This window comes from Sebastes fasciatus, chromosome 18 (genome assembly GCF_043250625.1).
Source record: "Sebastes fasciatus isolate fSebFas1 chromosome 18, fSebFas1.pri, whole genome shotgun sequence".
Taxonomy (NCBI): Eukaryota; Metazoa; Chordata; class Actinopteri; order Perciformes; family Sebastidae; genus Sebastes; species Sebastes fasciatus.
In genome coordinates, this window is record NC_133812.1 from 10,608,675 (window position 1) to 10,628,103 (window position 19,429).

At 41.2% G+C, this 19,429-nt stretch overlaps 2 protein-coding genes across 3 annotated transcripts in view; both read left to right on the forward strand.

Annotated features, from left to right (window-relative positions):
• The window catches only part of plcb1l (phospholipase C beta 1-like), a 138,627-nt gene extending 121,791 nt beyond the window's left edge, over nt 1-16,836 (forward strand). The window contains exon 33 of one of the 2 annotated variants that reach the window (XM_074615709.1): nt 16,468-16,836. In XM_074615709.1, coding sequence (XP_074471810.1) covers nt 16,468-16,692 — 225 coding nt within the window. In that variant the 3' untranslated portion in view covers nt 16,693-16,836. The remainder of the gene's footprint in view (nt 1-16,467) is intronic. The other variant, XM_074615711.1, reaches the window with a different exon arrangement.
• Nucleotides 16,837-18,168: 1,332 nt separating this feature from the next.
• plcb4b (phospholipase C, beta 4b) overlaps nt 18,169-19,429 on the forward strand; it is an 89,311-nt gene continuing 88,050 nt past the window's right edge. Inside the window, exon 1 of the mRNA XM_074615712.1 lies at nt 18,169-18,231. The gene's annotated coding sequence lies outside the window, so the exon portion shown is untranslated. The remainder of the gene's footprint in view (nt 18,232-19,429) is intronic.

The following is a 19,429-nucleotide window of genomic DNA, read 5'->3' on the forward strand; positions in this document are numbered from 1 at the left end:
CATTGTCTCTTCTCTTCTCTTCTCTTCTTGATTTTTAAAGGGGACCTATTATGCTTTTGTGCTTTTTCCCTTTCCTTTAGTGTGTTATATAGTTTTTTATGCATGTAAAAGGTCTGCAAAGTGACAAAGCTCAAAGTCCACACTAAAGGGAGTTACTCTCTCTCACAGAAACACTGCTCCTGAACTGCCTGAAATGCTTTGCTTGAAGTCCCGCCTTTTCTTCCGTAATGTGGTGATGTCACCAAGTAACACATTTGCATAATATAAAACTGCATAGCAGCTAATTTGGCACGCTCTCAAACAAAGCTAGTTAGAGCGGAGCTGGAGCAGAGTCCAAAGAGTTTGGTTCAGTTGACCAATCACAACAGAGTGGGCCAGCTGACCAATCAGAGCAGATTGGGCTTTTCGGGAAGGGCAGGAGCTCAAACAGAGCGTTTCAGACAGAAGGTGAAAACAGTAGCTGCAGCACAGCCGGTATGAGAAAAATAAAGCATTTTTTGAACAGTAAAGCATGTAAACATGTTCTAGTAGAAGCCCAAAATACAAGTATGCACCTGAAAATATGCACAATAGGTCCTCTTTAATCTAATGCAGTACTAACTACATATTGCAGCAGACTGCCGGTGTAATCAAGATTAGCTCTGCTTGCCAAGGAAACACTCCGATGTGATCCTCCTGTCATGTTTTTACCCTTGATGTCAAATGAAGAGCGTAGTGTTACTTTCACCATTAATGAGGTAGGGTGCTTTTTCAAAGACAGTCATAAAAGTGTTCTGTTGGGGACAGCTCCAGAACCGCCCACTCTCAGAGTGACAACTTCTTGTTCCTTTGAAACCACTTGGAGTTGAGTGTGAGAGGTGCAGTATAGACGCCCAGCCCAATACCGCACATTCATTAGGTCTTTTGCATTTTCCACAAAACTGCAGTATGGAGAAATCAGTGAGACTAAAATGCTCACCAGAGTGTAGTGAGTTAAATACAGGAGTCAGAGATGACTGTGTTTGCCTTGTTAACCACCTGCTTGTTGTGTAAATCATTCAGGTTATATTGAACTCCTTTTAATGTGTTCCCATGGTGACCTTCATCATCTTTTCATAGTTGCTAGAGCATTCATGTCAATAACACCAGAATTACAATGATTTCAAAGTCACATAAGCTGCATGAAAGAGGATCATCAGTGTGTAATCAGCGTGGCATTAAGCAAGTTTCCTCAGATGAGAAAAAGAGACGCTGCCGTTTCCTCTTGCTGATCACTTCAGTGTCCCAATCAGATTTCATTCTGTTAGCAACCGTCGTTTCCCACAAAATTGTAACTGATTATCCATCACCTAACCCGCTGTCGCAATCACTTCTCTGAATCGACATCCGGACATTGGCAAATTTAATTCCCTTGAAGAAAAGCCATTAGATAGTAATCAACCATCCTATCGCAATATCTGTTCTGCAATCTATATGGCAAAATATGCAAGAGATGTCAGAGGACACGACTCTTGCGACAGCTAGCAGAGAATGCTCAGGATTAGGTTTGTTAAAAAATTCAGGATGCTACCCACAATGCTGGAATAACAACTAAAGTTAAGGATACATTTCTGTGTGGGATTATGTGCCTAAAGGATAGTTCGGATTTTTTGAAGTGGGGTTGTATGAGGTACGTATTCATAGTCGATGTATTACGTACAGTAGGTGGCGGTCGGCACGCCCCCAGTGTGAGGAGGCAGACAGGAATACCGTCACAGGAGCAAAGCAATGTACTTCTGTGGACATCAAAATGTATTTTAGCCACCTAAAAGAAAGGCTCACCTAAAAAAAACAATATCCGTTAAAGTGTACGTTATATTTAGAATATTTTCTCTACTTTACCTTGCCGTCAGACAGCTCTTTCCGGCGGGAAACTGAAACCGTTATCTATGATCTCCTCAAAGCCACCAGATTCCATTGACAAAAAACATTAATTCTACCTCGTAGAACACGGGAGTTGCTGGACTACCGCTACCTCAATCGGTTAGTTTGTTTGTGTTATTGTGTGACTTTGGTGAATCCGAACTAATGCTTTAAAACACCAAAGTCACAAAAATAATACAAACAAGCTAACCGATCGACGCAGTGGTAGATCAGCAACCCCCGTGTTCTGCGAGGTAAAATTATGGTTTTGGTCATAGGAGTCTGGTAGCTTTGAAGAGAGCATAGATGGATATAACAAGATACATAAGATAGATAGATAGATAGATAGATTGAGAAAACATGAGTGAATTCCAGAAATCAACAAAATAAGAACAAATCGTGGATACAAACAAAAGTAAGAGAACATTTGTTCGTTTATCGCATCCTAGACGAGGTCAATTGTGTATCTACCTGCTCCCAACACTGTTAAGTTCATCAATGCCATAACCAATATCATTTGATCATCAATACAATGTGACTCTCGTAACATGTCCCAGTCAGTTCTGTCAATATAGCCTCAGAGAGTTAACATGAGCCCAGCTCTTTGCATACATGCTTTGGAAAGCAACCTGCTCCCCCAGCAGCACTTACATGTAAGTGAGTTAAGTCCATTTTCCAGCTCGGCCTAATAGCATTTGGAAATGTCCTTGAGCAAAACACTGAATCCCGAACTGCTCCCAACGAGCAGGTCATTGGCTTGCATGGCAGCGCCGATACCATCTGTGTGTGTGAGTGTGATGAATATGAACCATTGTAAAGCACTTGGCTCTTGTAATCGAAGCTCTTTGTGAATGCAGTCCATTCACTGTGGTTAAAACTCCCCAAAATGATATGTGAGGCAAAGGGTTGTTGAAGCAGCTCTTTATTAATGATTCAGTCCTTGGATGAATGTAAACAACAACAGACAGACACATAAACATAGAGAGCATTATGGGCTGAAAGACAGGATGTAGAGAACTCCAATGGGGGGCTAATGGATGATGGCATAAATAACCAGGGCAGGGGTAATATAAAAATACTTTTGTTGTGTGTCTCTACGTTTGATGTGTGTGTGTGTGCCTTTGTCTTCATGAATCAGAGAGAGGAAGATGCAACATACTTTATCTCTCACACACAGTTCTGACCCAGTTTCTCCATTGGGCTCAGAGCAGCCACTAATGGACATCTATAACTATCCCTGGTGGAGACCCTGAGAGCTGAGCAGCCCACTACAATGGTAGTTGCGTGTGTTCGTGTGTGTACACACATGCATGTGATATGCCAACCTAAAATCTAGCAACAGTATCTCTGCTATGCAAGTAGGTAAATAACAGCTGCTTAGTACAAAGCCTTGATAGGTATTATTTCCAAACACTTTGTTGCTGAAGGGTTGTGAAATGTGAGAGATATGTTGCTCTGACTTCAGCATTATTAGGAACCTCTGACTTGTGTTAGTAAGATCCTGTAGTCCTAGCTTCTGATAGTTTGAGGATCACATATTAAATTGAATGAGAAGGGAGAGAAAAAAGTAATAATAAGAATAACTTTAGTTGAGGTCAGTCAAAGTTAATGCGCTAATAACGCGTTAATGCAAATTTGTTTTAACGCCACTAATTTCTTTAACGCATTAATGCAACTTGTGATTTTTAGGTTGTAGCGGGCTCATTTTTAAAGATAGAGTGAAGATACCAGCATCATATGAAAGTAGAGGGAGACATAGTTGGTACCAAAGGATAAGGAATCCATTGGTACCAACCATGTCATACTAGCTGGTCGGGAAGGAGGCTTAATAACGCTCCAATTACGCAAAATTTTGGGGAGCAAAAATTGGCATGGCCATTTTCAAAGGCATACCTTGACCTCTGACCTCAAAATATGTGAATGAAAATGGGTTCTCTGGTTACCCACAAGTCTCCCCTTTACAGACATGCCCACTTTATGATAATCACATGCAGTTTGGGGCAAGTCATAGTCAAGTCAGTCACAATATTTGTCATTGTTTTGTGTTGTTAATTGATTTCCAATAATAAATATATACATACATTTGCATAAAGTAATCATATTGCCCACTCCCATGTTGATAAAAGTATTAAATAGTTAACAAATCTCCATTTAAGGTACATATTGAAGAGATAAAAAATGTTCAATTAATCCCGATTAACTATGGACAATCATGCGGTTAATTGCGATTAGATATTGTAATCGATTGACATCTCTATTTTATTTATATATCACTTTAAAAAACAGAGTTTACAGAGTGCTTTGACAGACAAGCAAGCAAAAGCGCGATTCAAAGCAATATGACAGCTAAAAGCCAAACAGTGAGGCCAAACAGATAAAACTGTACAACAGATAAAAACAATAAAACATATCAATTAAATAAATACAAAGAAAAGGAAAAAAGCTATAAGAAAATAAAACAATAAAAAGACAATAAAAAGACGATAAAAAAACGATAAAAAGACGATAAAAGGACGACGTGACGTAAAAGCAAGTCTATAAAAATGGGTTTCGGGAAATAATTTAACAGAGATTATTGATTCTGCGAGCCTTATCTCATCTGGCAGGTCGTTCCAAGAGAAAAAAAGAGACATGGCGAGGTTTGTCGTCACTCCCAGCGTGTGCACTCTGGTGCCACTTTCCTGCTAATGATCCAATCAGAATGCCCCCCAGGGGTCAGCCGGGCCCAGCACGATGACCAACGCTGTTCCGGCACTCCTCTATTGCTTCTTTGCATCTTCTCTTGTTACTTGTGGCCACATGGTCAAGTTCACATTGCCATATGTCCACCTTAGATTACTCACACCTCATGTTGATTGTGATTGAGTTTTTATCAATATGTCAAAGCCACACAGAGGGAGTGAGCTAAATGAGATAAGTGAAAATTGATTCAAAGAAGGGCCTTTTGAAACCTTTTCTTAACAAATCCATTTCTTATATTAAATTGGAGCTAATATGGTTTGACTTTAAGCTTTGTATATCTAACCTGTTGACGCTGGTCTCACACACTGTTCGTAGCTATACTTACGAAACGAATGCACTGTAATTTGTGTATATCCCTCAAAGCAATTTGTGTGAACGCCACATAGGGAGGAGGTCGAGGTGGATGGGTTGGTCAAAAAATAATTTTCACCCAGGAGGCCGGCGTTCGTGTCTCTTGTGAAACCAGAAGTCTACGTTGATTTATTTGTCAAGTAAGTTACATACTTAAGTAACCCCACTTCCAGAGTTATTTTAAGCCAAACCACAATCTTTTCCTAAACCTAACTAAGTCGTTTTGTTGCCTAAACCTAAGGAAGTTGTTTACTGTGAAAACTGAAGTTTATTTTGAAAAGACTGTATGCACGTTAACAAGCTTAAATTGACACGTGTTGCTGGACATTCGTAGGAACACGAACCAAAAAGGAGAATATGTTGAGAATATGTTGAACCTGTTAAGGCTTCTTTCTTCCACCATCCCAAATATGGTCAGATCCACTTTTTGAACCAAAAAGGACGGATAAGACAGACATCTTGTAACAAGGACTCCATCTCAGCCTCCGTACTAAAGGCTTACCAGGCCATATTGTAATTCCTCTGTACTAGTCATGCCCACACACACACACACACACACACACACACTTACACCCTTCTTTGGCTGTGAAAGAGAGTATGAAGGCCATATGTTTCACCACAGTGTGCGTTGGCGTGTGTGTGAGTGTGGTGTGAACGCACGTTATTACGTTGGCGACTTGCTGATTCTTTCTTACTTCGATGAAAAAAAAAAATCAGATGGTGTCTCCCCACTGTGCAAGCCTTGAACCACACACATATATGCGCGCACACACACACACCCGTTCGTTCGACAAGCAGGAGTCCTGTGCGGTCGTCATGGAAACTCGGGTCCCCCACTCTCCCTCCCCTGCCCCCCTCCTCCCCGCCGCTCATATCCTCTTCATGACTCTCTGCAATCTGTTAATTTGGAACTGAGTGCTCATGACGCAATCCCGGGGATGGTTACTGGAGGTGGAAGAAAGCAGCGGGAAGAGGAGGAGGAGGAGGGAGGAGGGAGGGATGAAGAGAGGGGGAGCAAACAGGTTGGAGGAGAAAGCAAGTATGTGGCCGCCCTCTCTCTCCCTCTGTTGCTTTCTATGCCTCACCCCTCTCATTGGGTGATGTAGGGGTCGCCACTATGTTCCCTCATCACAGACTTTGAGCTGCATCATCTCTGCCTGCCGGGTTTGCATCAATAATGCACTTGTTCCCATACACACACACACACACACACACACATATGCGATTCCCACAGGGAACACTGAGTGCAAACCAGAGGTAGCAAAGTAAAATCCATTGTGTATGTGTGAGTGCGCGTACTTGTTGCACGCTTGGTTACTCTTGTGCTCTATTATGCTAGCTCCTATTTTAGATCAGTGCACGAGTGTTCATTATGTATGCCTACATGTGCTAATGAAGCTCTCCAGGGTTATGCTCTGTCTAAGGAACATTCACTACCAAACTCCTGCTGGAAACTTTTCTCTCCGCAGTATAGTTTGGAGGTTTCTGGCTTCAGCATGAGTCACCTTTCATAGGAGGTGAGAACAACGAAAGACTTTGGTACCTGATTATGTGAGGGAGAGGAATGGAAGAATGTGAAAAAGTTTGTTGGAGGCATTTGAGTACATGAGAAAAGTCAACTTGGATGTAGCATTTTACCAAAACTAAAAGTATTACTGTTTTATTTTTTGAAAGATTAAATAACTAAGACTGTTGAAGAACATTTACTGCTAGTCTTAAAACTACATGTTCGATTTTGTACCACCAAATTAGATTTTCCAAGAAATTAGCTGGATTGCTTTACAGCAGTATGAGGACATTATTCAGATAATGGAGCAAAAGAGAAGTCAGGAGTAAGCAAATTCCGCAGCAGGGTTAGCTGCACTAATCAATATTTATGTATTAACAATGGATCAAATGTGTAATGTGAAAGGGGTTGCTTGTACTGATGAACCCACAGAGAATTATCACCTGACCCTGCGGTTCAGTCTTTCAATGGTCCGCACTGTTTTGTTTCCAGAAGCAGCAGGCAGCTGTTTTCAGGAAAAAAGCTCTGATAAACCCACTTTATGCTACCTGCCCTGCACCAGACGGCAGCCATACAAAGTTAGCAACCATCTGGTGAACGTAATGGAGCATTAAGCAGCTAAATAGCCAGATATTTCCCTCAGGAGTTGGTGGAAACCATAAACTGTTTATAAAGATGGACGACATAACAGCTGCCCGAAAGTGAAGCCAAAACATCTCTATCGCCCCCTGGTGGCTGGCTGCAGTATAGGTCATAAACCCCGCCCCCCCCATGTTAGCGGTTGGGACATGGGCCACACTAAAAAGTCAAAGTATACATTCTGTCATTTTAGATAGTTCTTATCATGCTGATGTTTGGTGAAGTGTTAATTTTTCTGATAAGTTTGGTTTCAATTAGTTATTTGATGCCATAAAAAGTGGGTGAGACGTCATGATTGAGGCTCGGGAATTGTACAAGAGAGGAGATGTAACTTTAACTTTCCATAACCGTCTCGAGTCTGTGTAATAGAACATGTATCAATTTGATCATAAATGTAGTTTTAGAGATATTATGGTGAGTTGTTGTGTCTTTCTAGTCAAACAGCTACCGTGCTGCAAACGTAGCAGCTAGGTGGCTAACGCTAACAAGCTGCGATCGTGCTCGGCTCGTGATTGGCTGGGGCGTGTGTGGGCGGGACCTCGATACCGCGTCTCCCCTGCCTGATCACTACTGTGCAGACTCTGGCTCCAAATGACGTCAAAATCTCTAGATGGCATCACCCATATCTGGTATTTTTTGGCGTCACTTTTGTACAGTAGGAGGAAGTGGAGACGCGTCGTCCATCTACATACTGTATACAGTCTATGGTGGAAACCAAATCAGAGCTAAAAGAAACATATCTCCAAATGGATGCTTGTTGCTCTGTGTCTGCAGGACCTGTTAGTAGGCAGCAGTTTATCATATCAACTTTATAAGGTGATGATATGTCTGTTTTTTGTTTAGAGCTTGTTCTGCTGCCCCCAAGTGGCCAAAAAATTAATGAATGCAGGTTTTAACGAAAATGATAAAACTGACTCTAAAAAAATAATTTTACTTGTTTGTCCATAGTAATTATATAAATAACTTTCATTTCACAGTGATATACAAATGCAACATCTTTTATTTAGCATCCACATCTGACTTAAAAACATCAAGATACCACCAAGCACATTTCACAGCTAGCCTTTCCTTTTTGAACCAATCCTTTTAGGGGAAACACTCATTACTGTATGCATGGTGGAGGTATGCAGGAGGGTCATTTTAAATTCCTGAACCTGAAGAGAGGAATCTAAGAAAAACCAATGCAAAACAACAGATGACTTATTTGAGAGGAGTCGGGAAAGGGCACTGACACACACACGCAGAAAGAGTGATAGCTGATGGAAATGTAGCATGCAGCCAATTCTGAGTCTCTCTCTCTCTTACATTACCCGTGTCGCTCATCCTCTTGGATCGGGCTGCCGCAGTTCATTTTCATAGTTATGACCAATACAGTGGAAAGAATGTCAATGAAGGAATGGCGTTTCCTTTCCTTGCTCCCTCACACACACACACATCTTACATGCATTGCACGGCGAAGCTTCTTTTTCTTCTAAAAGCCTGTAGTGCTGACAGGGTGGTGACCCTGTCTCATCTCTTGGATATGGGAGCTTGGTTTTAGCCTAATTGGGCTGTGTTTGGATATGCAATATATCTCAAGGTCAGGAATAGGAATAAGAGCAGCGGCTACCTAAAACATTCAACATTCAAAGGCAAGACAGAAAAGCACCCATCTCCCTTAGACCTCCTTATTGTGGCTGTACGACGAGGCACGGTTAGCGTGAGCTATGCGCGCGTTGCCGGGTCGAAGGCTTTTTTTGTGGTGCTGCAGCAGGCGTTATGTCACCGCTCAAAGCAAAGAATTAATTTGGCTCTTTGGAGGCCTTCTCTTCTTCCCTTGATAGCTCCTCAAAACGAGGACAGCTGGTGAAGAAGGTCACTGAGTGCTGTATTTTAAGAAAGGCAGAAATGTGTGTGCGGTTTGTTGACAGATGACAGGTCTTCAGAGATGAGGGACAGTTTTGAAAGCTGGCTGGATAGCTGCTGCTGGTTGGTGTCCAAACAGGAACTGGACCACACACTCACACGTGTATACAGTGATATATGCATGCAACATAACATAATGCAAAAGCACAGAATAAACAAGCAAATGTACAATTTTGTACACCTATCTTTGTTTTTGTCGCGGGTGTTCAGTTTCAAAACGACTTTTCAACCAGTTTGTTGACTAGTCTTGAAGCATCACAGTTGACCTCATTACAGTTCAAAGTTTTGATTCTTTTGATGTCGCATATCAGAATTCAAAATTTTTTTAGCATGACAAAAACTAACCAAACCAGCTCCACCAGGTCCAGAGGCCTGTACTATGTACTAGTTCAACATACCCAGGATATGTTCTCATTATCTGGTTTAACTAATCCTAACAACCGCGATCACGCTAAGCGGTTTTACGACGGTGGTTATCAACTCGTAAATCAACCCAGGGTTTCTCAATCTGGCTATGAGCGCGTTCACATGAAAGGGGAGGTGTCTGCAGCCTACGACTAATCACAAACATGGAAATTAAACACGTAATCCAGACTAAAAGCAACGAGAGTTGAAGCTGACAAATGCAGGAAGGACAGCTGGCAAAAAATCACAGACTGTATGAATGTGTAAATTAACAGACTTATAATATCACTGTCCCATCTAAAGCACGAGTCGATCGGACTATATTATATATTGTGTATTTTGTTAAATGGATGTGTTGCTGCTTATATGTATTCTTATTTAGGGCTGTCAATTGATTAAAATATTTAATCGCAATTAATTGCATGATTGTCCATAGTTAATCACGACTAAACACAAATTATTATTATTATATTTATTATTGGAAGTCAATTAACGACACAAAACAATGACAAATATTGTCCAGAAACTCATAGGTACTGCATTTAGCATACAAAAATATGCTCAAATCATAACATGGCAAACTGCAGCCCAACAGGCAACAACAGCTGTCAGTGTGTCAGTGTGCTGACTTGACTATGACTTGCCCCAAACTGCATTTGATTATCATAAAGTGGGCATGTCTGTGAAGGGGAGACTCGTGGGTACCCATAGAACCCATTTTCATTCACATATCTTGAGGTCAGAGGTCAAGGGGCCTCTTTGAAGATGGCCATGCCAGATTTTTCTGACCGAAATTTAGTGTAAGTTTAGAGCGTTATTTAGCCTCCTTCGCAACAAGCTAGTATGACTTGGCTGGTACCAATGGATTCCTTATATTCTAGTTTCAAATGATACCAGTATCTTCACTCTAGCTTTGAAACTGAGCCCGCTACAACCTAAAAATTGTTGTGTTAAAGCGTTAAAGAAATTAGTGGCGTTAAAACGAATTTGCGTTAACGCTTTATTACATTATACATTAACTTTGACAGCCTTAATTCTTGTACAAGAGAAGACACTTGATTGATCTCCTTGGGGAGATTATAGCGTATATGACAATTTTTATGAAAGTAAGCCTACTTACTGCTTTGAATTTTGTTTTTATATTTATTTTTTTATTTGCTCCCAAGTCCGTTTCACACCGTTGGGTTTGCAGCTGAAAGAATAAGGCAAAAACATTGTCATACATGCCATAAGAATACATGTAAGAACCACATGAATTTAAAGGGGTATACACATTATAGTCGTATCGTGCTGTAGATGGGGCAGTGACATAAGCCTATTGATTTACACATGTTTTGCCAGCTGTCCTTCCTGCATTTGTCTGTTTAAACTGTTGCTTTAAGCCTGGATAATGTCTTGAATGTCTCCGTATTTGTGTAATATTATTTTACGAGCCGCGCACTGAGCTGTGATTGGTCAGTATGCGGTGCTTTGATACGAGTTGATCTCTTAACTTGAACAAAACCTCTGCTCCGGAGCAGGTTAGGTGTTCAGCATAAGTTGTGGCGATCTACTCCGGTAAGAAGTGAACCACCGTCATAGGACATACAACCCAGGGTTAAACCTAAAGTTACCTCGCTAACCCCAAATCCTGCTTCGTTGTACAGGCCTCAGGAAGCCTGAGGAGTAAGATTCACTAATGCCTTCACTTTATTTCCTCTAATCTCCTCACTGCCAAACTGATAAGATGTCAGATGGAAGTTGCTGATAAAGCCATAGATTGGGGGGAAACTCTCAAAAGATTGTCGGTCTAGCAGTCTGTTCTCTAATCCAACCATTTTTCTATCAATCCTTGGGATTTTTTATAACTCAAACTGTCCCCTTGGTGAAAGTTGAAGTGCTGTCCTCATCGCTCAGCACCCCAACTCTAACAGACGGCCGTTGGTGTCCGCCTCTGAGCTGTTGATTACATGCAGAGGACACACACACACACACATAACATGCGTACATCTTTCTGAGAACTACCCCTAAGACTCATCTGCCCCCCCGCTCCTCCCACCTCCTTCACATGTGCCAGAGTGTCATCAGATGGGAGAAAGATGACAGCTTTAATCAGAGGGTGTTTGTGCCTCAGCAGGCAGGGTAAAGGCAAGCTGCGCATGTACATGCACACGCACACACATACATGCACACACACTTGGTGTGCAGACTGTCCCACCCCTAAGTAGGTCATGCGCAGTGCAGAGCAGGGAGAGAGAGAGACGAGCTGCGGTGCATATTTAGCCATCTGGTTGTGATGGGCTGGATGTCCGCTCTGTGAGACCCACTGAGAGAGTGAGAAAGAAAAAGAGAAAGAAAGAGAGAGACGGAGAGAGAGAGAGAGAGAGAGAGAGAGAGAAAGGAATATTCCAGTGAAGGTGACCTTAAGAAGCTGTGCTTGGTGGGGGCTTTAGTGGCTCCGCTGTATCACTCAAGACATTAGAAAGACACAAGTCAAAAGCTCCTTCATTTCACACAAAGACAGACAGCATCAACTACAGTAGCTATTAGGTGTTATCCAGCTGTCTGCACTTGACTCTAGTTTGACATTTTACTTGTCAGTGCGCTCACTTTCATTTTGATAATATGGTTAAGGTTTTATAGTGAAATTTGATTGCACAGACAAGCAATCTTGAAACCAATCCGCTATCGGTCTGACGATGGATAAGCCTCTGGTGGCAAGGCGTTATATTTCTGGGGTTCCAGCAGATATCCAGGCCAAGACTTCCTTTTCCGAGCACTGCTCATTGTTAACAGTCCAATTAGCAACTTGAGATGCGAGACTGGAGTTGGAGTTGAGAGACGACATGTAGCCTACGACTGGATTGTTTCACAAGTAGCCAGTTTACAAGCTAATTTTAAACCAATAAAAAGCGAAATCATCCTCAGACGATAGCCGGCGAGTTCCCAGATTGCATTTCGGCCAATGCTCTCCACACGGACTGTTTACCTGCATTCAACCAAAGCCTACTTGAACGGGATTGGTCAATACTACTCAGACTACAAATAGAAACCAGAAAGCTTCCAATACCAAAATCTTGTCCCGTTGCCTACAGATTCTACGTGTGAATGCAGAATCTGTTTATAGAGATTAACAGACAAGTAGCAGTGGTATATACAGATGACAAAAGGGAAAAGGAACCTGTGGATATCTGGTGGAGTTATCTGTGCCTACATTTTTATGGCAACAGACTGTGAAACTGAGGTGTTAAACTAATGAATACCAGTTATTTTTCAAAATTATTTCCACAGCCTCTGACAGGCTCAGACAGGGCACAGCAGTAAACTTCACTTTTTCGGCAATTCTGCTCGCAACTTTAAACATTTGAGCTTTAGTCTCTGCTATAATTAGGGGAGATCTACTTTAACTGAGGTTCGGCATGATTTACTTAAACAACACTATTTCAGTACCTTCGTGTTGGTATTTCGAACATGTTTTCAACCATTTTTTTATTCAACGAAATATGCCAAACTTCTCAATTCAACAGTATTAAATACAGAGCTTTGTCTAAGTAAAATATAGTCAAAAATAAAAATTAAAAAAAATATTGATTTAGATCAGGAAGTATCTGATCAAATAATAAGTAAACAAGCCCAAGAATCTGAGCAAACATTCAATGTCAAATTGTGATATTTGACAGTTTTTGATACTCCATACTAGTATGGACACATTTTGGTCAGTACTGGAGGTTTGATACCCAGTCTGCATACAGAATCATAAACTACAGGATCTAATATCAATCTAATTTACATTATAGCAATGTATCAAAGTGCTTTGAAGGCAAGTGCTCTGTAACACTCAGGTTTTCTCATTCTGCAATGCAGCACTCTTAAATGAAATGGATGTGCCATCTCATAAACTGAAGTGGAGAGGGCAGAAAATTAGAAAGTCGACAAAGAGCAGGGCGGCAGTCCTTGACCTTCATTCTATCTCCTCTCCTCTCCTCTCCTCTCCTCTCCTCTCCTCTCCTCTCCTCTCCTCTCCTCTCCTCTCCTCTCCTCTCCTTTCCTCTCCTCTCCTCTCCTCTCCTCTCCTCTCCTCTCCTCTCCTCTCCTCTCCTCTCATCTCACTCATTCTTGAATGTTCTTATGAATATTTCTTGAACGATTCAGGGCTCCTCCCTGCCAGCTGTGAATTTCGTGACCGCCGTATTGATTGGAAGATAGATGTAGATTAGTTAATCTCAGAGAGTTCCGCTTTTTTGTTTCGTAGCTTTCTCTATCTGAAGAATGTGCAGGAGTGCGTTTAAGTCTCAAACATTTTGTAGATTTACAGCATCAGTATTTTCGACCTTCCTCTGAGTGAGTCCATGATGCATTTTCTATTAAGATTGTTATTTGTTTACTTTTGAGTTGGAAGTTGGCCCTGAGTCTGAAGTCGGCCCTCAGTCGATTAACAAAGGCCTCTCAGATGAAATATGGATCCCAGATGAATCCTCTCAGAACTCGCAGGTATTGTCGATCTCTCATAATGCTGACGTGACTGTATTGAGCTGCGAGACTCTGACACCATTCATCTTACCGGCTTTTCTTTTAATTACTGCTCTCCCGTGGGAGCCAGCCGGGTAGTTAAACAGAGAAATCAGCATTACAGCAATTATTGGCTCACAATGAAATGAATACAATCTTGTCATCTGTAATCATTGGGGGCGTCTATGCCTGGGAGAAAACAGCTTCTCCTTTCTACTTCTCGGTGAGGGGAGGGGAGAGTATATACCTGGAAACAGGGGAGATCCTGGTCTACGTCAGCGGACCAAGGTACCTGTTCAGTGCTGAATGTCAGGTTTCAAGGCCATCACTTATCTATCTTCTTTTCAGTCTTTATTGTAAATTATGGAACAAAGCAGATTTCCTATTTGAAATAATCTGTAATCAGTATTTGTATATAAACAATGGGTCACGTGCCTATGTATAATGTGAAAGGGGTCACTCATAGTGAGAATTATTCTCTTCAGCTCTCCGGTGCGTTTTAGCGTCTTTCAGCCCACTGTTTTGGTTAGGACTCACAACAACCCAACCAACAGTTTGATTCACCCTCACAGCTCTCATCAGCGTCATTTCCAGACACAGCAGCCAGCTGTTTTCAACTGAAAAAGTTCTGATGAACACCACTCAAACAGCAAATAAACAGAGTTAGCAACTAGCTGGTGAATATAGTGGAGCATTTAGCAGCCAAAGAGACAGATATTTCCCTCAGGAGTTGGTGGAAAGCAAAACACAGCTAAAATGAATGTGAATATTGGACTAACATTTACTATTGTTGCTTAAAGGTACCGTACTAGCAGCGCGTTTTCACGACTTGTTGTGTTGTGCACTTCACATTACAATACAACGCAATCCCAATTCTTGCTGAGAGTTTCAAGCTATTTCACTGATCAGCAGTTGTTGGTAACGCACAAGTCACCCCAAAGGGCCAGGAAAGACAGGGAATAAGAAGATTGCAAGTATAGATAGGTAAACAATGCAGGATTTAAAATATTTTTAAGAAGTTTTGTGAGAAAGGAAATTCATTTGACACATTTGTTAGTTGACAAGGATATACACATAGTATTTTGGTTAGAAAGTCTGAATAAATATACATTTTGTTAATTACAAGAAAACTCCATAGGGCATGATTTGTCAAGCTTCCAAAGCATACCCTAATTTTGTTGGATTGCTTTTCCGAATTCCTAGTAGCTATTGATTTTCATTTATGCCAGCATGGCATGGAAATCTGTATCTCTATCTAGCAACCTCTATCTGTATATCTCTCTATCTAGTTACATTATGGTTGCATGGTGAAGTAGCTACAAGCAGGAACTATTTACAATACTCTTTTTTTTTTATGCCTCTGCGCTGGCAACCGCCGTGGCCGGAGACATTATGTTTTCCGGTTGTCCCTCCATACATATGCCCGACCAATCTCGTGAACGCGATATCTCGGGAACGCTTGTAGGGAATTTCTTCAAATTTGGCACAAATGTCCACTAGGACTCAAGGATGAACTAATTAGATTTGGAAGGTCAAAGGTCACTGTGACCTTTTGTCCGTCCCAATCTCATGAATGTGATGTCTCAGCAACGCCTTGAGGGAATTTCTTCAAATTAGGTACTAATTTCCACTTGGATTCAAGGATGAACTGATTAGATTTTGATGGTCAAAGGTCACTATGACCTCACAAAACACGTTTTTGGCCATAACTCTTTCATTCATAGGCTAATTATTACAATTTCACACAAATGTCTAACAGGATAAAATGATGAAGTCATGACATTTTGCACAGACATGGATGCAAAATGCAACTTGACTGGTTGGCGGAGGCAAACAACCACATGGCGGTAGATCTAGTTTGTTGATGTGTTCAAGAAAACTGACAAGATTTGAGGGTGTGGCTGCTAAAAACCACGTTGTCGAGGAAGACAAACAATTAGAAAATGTGCATCTCATGTAAAGGGATAACATTTTTGCGAGTTTCATGCAATAAAAATAGCCTGAAAGTTGCTGTTGTGCCTGTACTCAACAGGTCCACGACATGTGGTTGTTACTGAGTGTTTTCCATAGCTGATTGTTCACTTTATTCTCCTCCTACTTTGCCTGCAGAGGAATGGATGCAAATGAGTGATGAATGATAAGCTGTTCAGTTTTCAAATCCGCTTTTATAGCCTTTATGTACGAAATGATCATGCCATATTATCCCAGTATAACCACTATCTTCTACTGTTGGCTGTTGAGCAGCTCAACTGAAATGGAAAATAGTTAAGAGTCTTGCTCAAGGGAACATTGGCTAGCTTGTGAAACTGGGGAAAGAATTACTTATTTAGTTTCCACAACCTCTGCAGGGATTTGATGTTCTTGTCATAAATTAATGTGACTAAAAAGTTAGATGTGTGACCATATTGGCACAATCTGCTCTGTTTTCTGTCTTTATGAACATCATGAAATGTATTGAACACATTTCAAATTACAGCTTTGATCTTCTAGTTGTATCTTTCTTGCTCATGGAAGAATTCGTGGCTGACGTGTATGTTCTTCCTCCACAGCTGCAGAGCGATCTGGACCAGGAGTACCAGGACAAATTCCGCCGGCTACCCGTGGAGATCCAAGAGTTTGTTCAGGACAGCAGCAAGGCCAAGCTTAGCGACGACGGTGTCCACGGAAACCTCGTTGCCTCCTCAACGACCGAGAAGCTCAACCACAAGGCGTCGCACTCGGAGGACGACACGGAGGACGGCTCGTCGGAACGAGTCTACGACACGCCCCTTTAGAGATTTAACCTCGGCGCTTTGCTTCACACTGGGACACTGATTGGTGGATGTGTTTGTGACCACAGATCTAGGACGAGACTGCCCCGACTTTGGTCCTAATTTTAACCAATGGGAGGATTAGATCAAATCTGAGCCTGAACTGGTGAGTAGAGGTCCTCTCTGCGTAGAGTGCAGTCTTGTCCGGAGAACCGTTTCATGTAAATAGTACCTTTTTGTGTATTTATATGTTATCTTTATGTTGTCGTCTCTTTCGGTACGGCCACAGGATGTGTTACAAAGCACTAACTTTTTGCAGGAAATAACTTACTTGAACTATTGCACAGAGAGTAGTTTCTTTTTATTACTTTTTATTATCATGATATTGACAGTAGTGGTGGTTAGTGAGGTGTGTGGTGCCAAGGTTTTGAATTTACTTACAGTGGACGTTGTCATTTAAGTGGAGTCAACTTGTACTGTAAAAGAAGCCACTGCATATTCAGCCTTTAAAGCTTCCATCTTTATAAGATTTAGATTCACCCGTACTTATTTGCACTGACGGCTCCCTACGTAACTATGTAACTCTGTAACTCTGTTTCTTTAACCCAGAGGTACTGGTGGCTTGCTGGTTCTCGATTTTGTTCTCACAGAACTAAAGCCTATGTGTTGCTGCTATTTTGTTTTAAAACCCATCACTTTTTTAACCATTATTTAGTTTGTATGATATCTGGCATGGTAACATTATGCGGTGTCATTCTTCTTTTTTTGGTTAGGCTAGTTGTTTGTGTGGCAATTCTGCCCAGAGAGGAAGTGAAGAGAACGTGTGTTGTACAGTATCTGCATGTATTTGAACAACTGTAAATGTTACGGTAGCTCTGTAGCAGAGATGTTTATTAAATGTAAATCTATTTTCTCGGAAACGTTTAAACTAAACCTGCAAAACAGTGTGGAGCCAGTGCGGCTTGATACATCACTGTGGCGTGAGCTGGATGGGACTAAAATAAGTAACCACACACCTTTTCATAGATCCGACAGTAGCTGGCTCAAGTTAACTGGTCGCACATTGTGTTCTTTACCTTTGTCCGCTTGAACTGAAAGGGTGAAAACAGGATATTCAAACAGAAGAAGAGGATCCTGCTGTAGTTTTATAGAAGTGGCCTTCCTCTTAACCGGTTCATTGTGTACCTACAGTGGGATGTGTGTGCAGTTCCCCAGTACACAGAGCAGATGCACGGGACCACAGGAAGTATGTCGTCCACTGGCATTATTATCACCCACAATTGGTAGCTGTAGTTTGAAGTGTGGGAAATAGCTCAGTTATGTTCAAATAGACGCCCAAACGCTCAGTTTATATCTGTGAAACACCAGCGTTAACACGATCTAATAAATAACTGGACTATTTCCTCTTTATGTAAGAAACTGTCTATTCAGTAACCACGAGGAAGTGTTTTTGACTTCCTTACTGTAACTGTCCAGTGCCATTTAACTCACGGGTCATTTGATATCGAATCATATTTCAGCTGAGAAAAAAAAAAAAGTTGAATGTGAAGGATTACCTGACATGTAAGTACAAACTACTTTTTAAAAAGACGATGTTGATGTGAGAGTCCTGTGCCTTTGAATAGGTTTGCCTTGTTTGATGTTGAATGTGTGAAATGCATCATTGTTTAAATCGCCATTATATTATATTATATGAAGCTGTCTGATATTGAATAGGCCGTGTGCACTTTGAAGTACAGTACCACTACTGAGTAATGCTTGTGATGAGCAGTATTTGACATGCGTCTCATAAGAAATGCGAGGCATCCTCCTTTTTAGTCTTGAAACACTTTATTTAAAAGTCCCCCTCCCCTTCTCATCAACTTAACGTGTATGCACTCTGGAAATGTAAATGTATGTATGACATAAAGGATAAAATATGAAGTTGATAAAAAAAATATATAGTGTAAAGGGAATTTGCCTGTAATTAAAATAAATGTGGCTATTATTGTACTTTGCTGGAGTGGAGTTGTGTGTCTTTTGATTTGTCATTGAATAGAATTGTGATTTTATTTGTACGTATTTTATGTTTTGTGTATGTGTATGTGTACGTGTACTGTATGTCATTCATACATCCTTTTATTGTCTTTTACTTTTTTTTTGCTTTTCCATCACCTTCTTGTATTGAGTTATCAAACAGTTCCTCAGTAGGTCTATTGTCTTATGTCTTTTTTTTCTCCTTTTGCGGGTTTTGTTTGCATTTTGTTTGCCTTCAAATGTGTCACTTGTCATTGTCTCGTCATGCTTTCTTATTTTTACTTGAAATAGAGATTTCATTGTTAAAGAGGACCTATTATGCTTGTTTTCAGGTTCCTACTTGTATTTTGCGTTTCTACTAGAACATGTTTGCATGCTTTAATGTTCAAAAAACACTTTATTTATCTCATACCGGCTGTGCGGCAGCACTTCTTTTCACCCTCTGTCTGAAACGCTCCGTTCGAGCTCCTGCCCTTCCCGAAAAGCCCAGTCTGCTCTGATTGGTCAGCTGGCCCACTCTTGTGATTGGTCAACCAAATCAAACCAAACTCTTTGGACTCCACTCCAGCTCCGCTCTAACTAGCTTTGTTTGAGGACGTGCCAAACTAGCCGCTAGGAAGGTATTATGAAAATGTGTTACTTGGTGACATCACCACGTTGCAGAAGAAAAGGCGGGACTTCAAGCAATGCGTTTCAGGCAGTTCAGGAGCAGTGTTTCTGTGGGGGAGAATAACTCCCTTTGGCG